Source organism: Oncorhynchus tshawytscha, unplaced genomic scaffold, assembly GCF_018296145.1.
Source record: "Oncorhynchus tshawytscha isolate Ot180627B unplaced genomic scaffold, Otsh_v2.0 Un_scaffold_7250_pilon_pilon, whole genome shotgun sequence".
Taxonomy (NCBI): Eukaryota; Metazoa; Chordata; class Actinopteri; order Salmoniformes; family Salmonidae; genus Oncorhynchus; species Oncorhynchus tshawytscha.
The window spans coordinates 89,044-92,373 of NW_024609643.1; the positions used below are offsets into that span (position 1 = coordinate 89,044).

General features: G+C 42.2%; 1 protein-coding gene across 4 annotated transcripts; it reads right to left on the reverse strand.

Moving 5' to 3' along the window:
* Positions 1-550: 550 nt before the first annotated feature.
* Positions 551-2,875, reverse strand: senp8 (SUMO peptidase family member, NEDD8 specific). 4 transcript variants are annotated; one of them, XM_024407316.2, is made up of 2 exons: positions 2,787-2,875; positions 551-2,183 (listed from the first exon to the last, which is right to left on the reverse strand). In XM_024407316.2, exon 2 carries the CDS (start codon positions 2,137-2,139, stop codon positions 1,501-1,503), a length of 639 nt encoding a protein of 212 aa, XP_024263084.1. In that variant the 5' UTR covers positions 2,140-2,183; positions 2,787-2,875; the 3' UTR covers positions 551-1,500. The 4 variants fall into 4 exon arrangements, with proteins under 4 accessions (XP_024263084.1, XP_024263082.1, XP_024263081.1 ...); XM_024407314.2 differs by having other exon boundaries at positions 2,694-2,830; XM_024407313.2 differs by having other exon boundaries at positions 2,689-2,828.
* Between the last annotated feature and the right edge of the window lie 455 nt (positions 2,876-3,330).

Here is a 3,330-nt window from a genome sequence, read left to right on the forward strand (position 1 = left end):
AATTAAACTACTATTGCACTACACTAAAAACAGTCTTTTTAATTACACTACTATTACACTACACTAAAAACAGTAGAAACAGTCTTTTTAATTACACTACTATTACACTACACTAGAAACAGTCTTTTTAATTACACTACTATTACACTACACTAGAAACAGTCTTTTTAATTACACTACTATTACACTACACTAGAAACAGTCTTTTTAATTACACTACTATTGCCTGACATTTGGCGTTCTGACTGGAAATCGTCTCAATCGGAAATGACCTGTAACGCTTCAGCGATACAGACTGAATAGAGCCGTAAACGGGACTAATGAAGGAATGTAATTACCGGGACCTTGTGATTCATTCCAGGATCGAATGGGTTTTCTATTCTTCAGGTGTTCATCATTGCCTCAGCCAGTAATGAATAAATAAATAATTGATATGTCATTACTACATTAGTACTTCAATTCATTATTCATACTCTTGTTGATTTTGAATCATGTATTTGCTTGCATGCTACTGACACAAAGTGGAACCAAATTGGGCTGCTTATTGATATCAGATTCATTCCTTTATTATCATCCAAAATACTGTAGCAATTTCAACATGAAATTAATTTCTCTCATTATATGCATGTAATCTCATATATAAGATATGGCACTTTCATGTTCCTTACTTGGTTTATTGGAAGTGTATCATGGAGATACTGTGTAAATGTTAATGGTTTACTAAGATGAGGACTAGGTTTTATTTGCAGGTTTAGTAAACGGAGAGGATCATGGAACTGGTGCCGCCACACAACCATCATTTGACCATGATCAACAGGTAGAATTGCATCCAAACATTTCTTCCTTGTGAGGTTACTGTATATATAACATTCTAAGATATATTCTTCATATCAATTCTAATTTATTTACAGCAAACCTGAGCAAAAATCATTGTAAACAATTTAAACATTTTCTTACAACATCAAATGAAATACAGTGAAGAGAAAACGTGTCGTTCTTTTCAAGATGTCCATTTCTCCTGTGTTTATTATTATTTTTATACCTGACCTAGTGTTGTTTATGTGCTTTTTGTAAGATCCTATTCTGGACTTTCTATTTCCTACCTCTGATATTGAACTCTGTTGAGGAAACATTTAGCTGGATGGTTTACGCCTGTTGTATTCTGTCATGCGACAAATAAACTTTGATTTGTAACCCGCTCCTTGTGCTGAATATGATAAATAGATAATAAATTAAATGTATTGTATAGGCATGCAGGTGCAGTGTTTACATGTGTTGTTCTGGCTTTATAAGGAGTAAATTTGACAGCAATTGTTGTATGAAGCCTGAAATATTGGAACAAGGCTTCAATCTTTTACTTTCAAAGGCAATATCTTTGTGATTGTGAATGTAGATCCCGTGCATTCCTTCATTGACCTTAAAACTCCTGAAGGCTCTCCTCTTCTGAGTACATTGAGGACACGCTTAGTGCTGAGGAGGAGGAGAACATAGCTCCCCAGGTCAAACTCTGTCCAGTCTCTGGATCAGTCTGCACCACTCTAGCCTCTTCTGAGTGATGTAGGCCGGGGTGATGGTCTGGACAGGGAGGCGAGGCGAGCCCTCCACTCTGGCCCTCTCACACAAGGCCTCTGCGTTACAGATCACATACATGCCGCAGTCATAGCTGTTCTGCTGCAAAGGACAGGGCTCCTCCACAAAGGGCACTTTCCTCCCCGACCCCAGGAAGGGCTCCAGCTTTGTGGCGATCCGCCGGGCGTGAAGCGAGTTGCCACCACTCTGCGAGTCGTAGTGGGCAAAATGGCCGCCGTCGCGCAAGAACAGCAGCAGGCTCCAGTGAGAGCCGCCGGCAGTCTGGATGGAGTTGTCGTTGACAGCCAGGAAGACCCAGCGCCGGGAAGCTAGCCCCAGCGGCTCCAGAAACAGGGCTAGTTCCTCCGGGCAGGCAGCACACTTGATAAACTGGGTGACCTCGGGGCTGATGAAGATGGCCGCTTCGCCAAGGCCCTTGAAGAGCTCAGCAGCAAAGTACTCGAAGGCAAAGCCGATGACCTGGTCGTTGAGCCAGTGAGGGCCCTCCAGTAAGGCCACATCAGAGCGCCGCAGGAGGCTGTCCTGGTAGCTCAACACAACGGGATCCATTCTCTCCAAGGCAGGGTGGGGGCGGACAGGTAGACAGGGTCAGTCTGGAAAACATGGAGGAACCGGTTTTGGGGAGATTAAGTGAAAGATGAAGCAACACTACTCTACACAATCACAAACTGTCATCTTGTCAGATTTTTCAGGAATGAGCTCTAGCTAATTCATTAGTTGAGTGTATGAGCCACAAAAAGGAGGTTTTCTACTAGTTAGCTATAGCCTAGGTGCTGAAAGTACTTTCCAGATAGCTAACCTAACCATAGCAATGTTGGCAGGCTGATTAGCTATGAATAAATAAATACAACTTCTACTGGATATAATCTTCAATCTCACAATTAGTACTATAGCTATAAAGCCTATCTAACAACACACTAAGTTAGCTAGTTATAGCTAAAACATTTTTATTTTGGTCAAAGTTGTCAGGGTTGCTGGCGCTGCATTGCGTTTTGCTATGCTAGCTAGTGTTGACTCCCAGGCCAATGGGTTTGGCATGCGCAGTGGGTTTTACGATGTATGAAATTAATAAACAAACTAACATTTTATTTCACATACCTTACCAGAGACATTCACTAAAAAGGTCCATCAAAAAAAGCAACCTTCCTTCCTCGTTGCAGTAAGAAACGTAAACGAGTACAAACTGCTCCACTTACTGTAAACATTTTGCGACAGTACTGCGGGGCAAGTGGGCTTTCCGAGACCCGCTCTGTCCATGCGGGTGATTCGCTGAATGAGTCCGTACATCCAATCCCCTCAAACCTCTCTGGGAAACCCTCCCTCCCTGATTATTTCACCCCGCCTATCAAGTAGCGTGAGCGCGCACTGTTTAGCAAGGGGAAAAGGCAGCAGAGGTTTCATCGAACGTCACCGGGTATAGGAAGGGCTGCTTTTAATACATTTTAAGAAGAGAAGAAAATAGGACGAATATGCGTCACTATTCGGGACTGATATGAATTTTGAATAATTTTCGGGGGAAGTTATTTGGAGAGAAGAACGAAGGCGCAGTTGTTTAAGGAAACCCAGGGAATTAAAAATCAGATTTGAGAGTTGCATTTGTGTGCTAATTCCCCTGTCCCAAACGAGAAGGCTTCCGCGCACAACAGATTTGGATTAACGTTCATTGATGTGGTAAGGTAAGAAGTGTTGTTACTGTCCCAAACGGGGCTTTTCATGTGTGTATAAATATATATATGTATG

Coding starts and splice junctions, on each gene's coding strand:
- senp8 (XM_024407316.2), bottom strand. CDS start 2,139: ATGGATCCCGTTGTGTTGAGCTACCAGGACAGCCTCCTGCGGCGCTCT.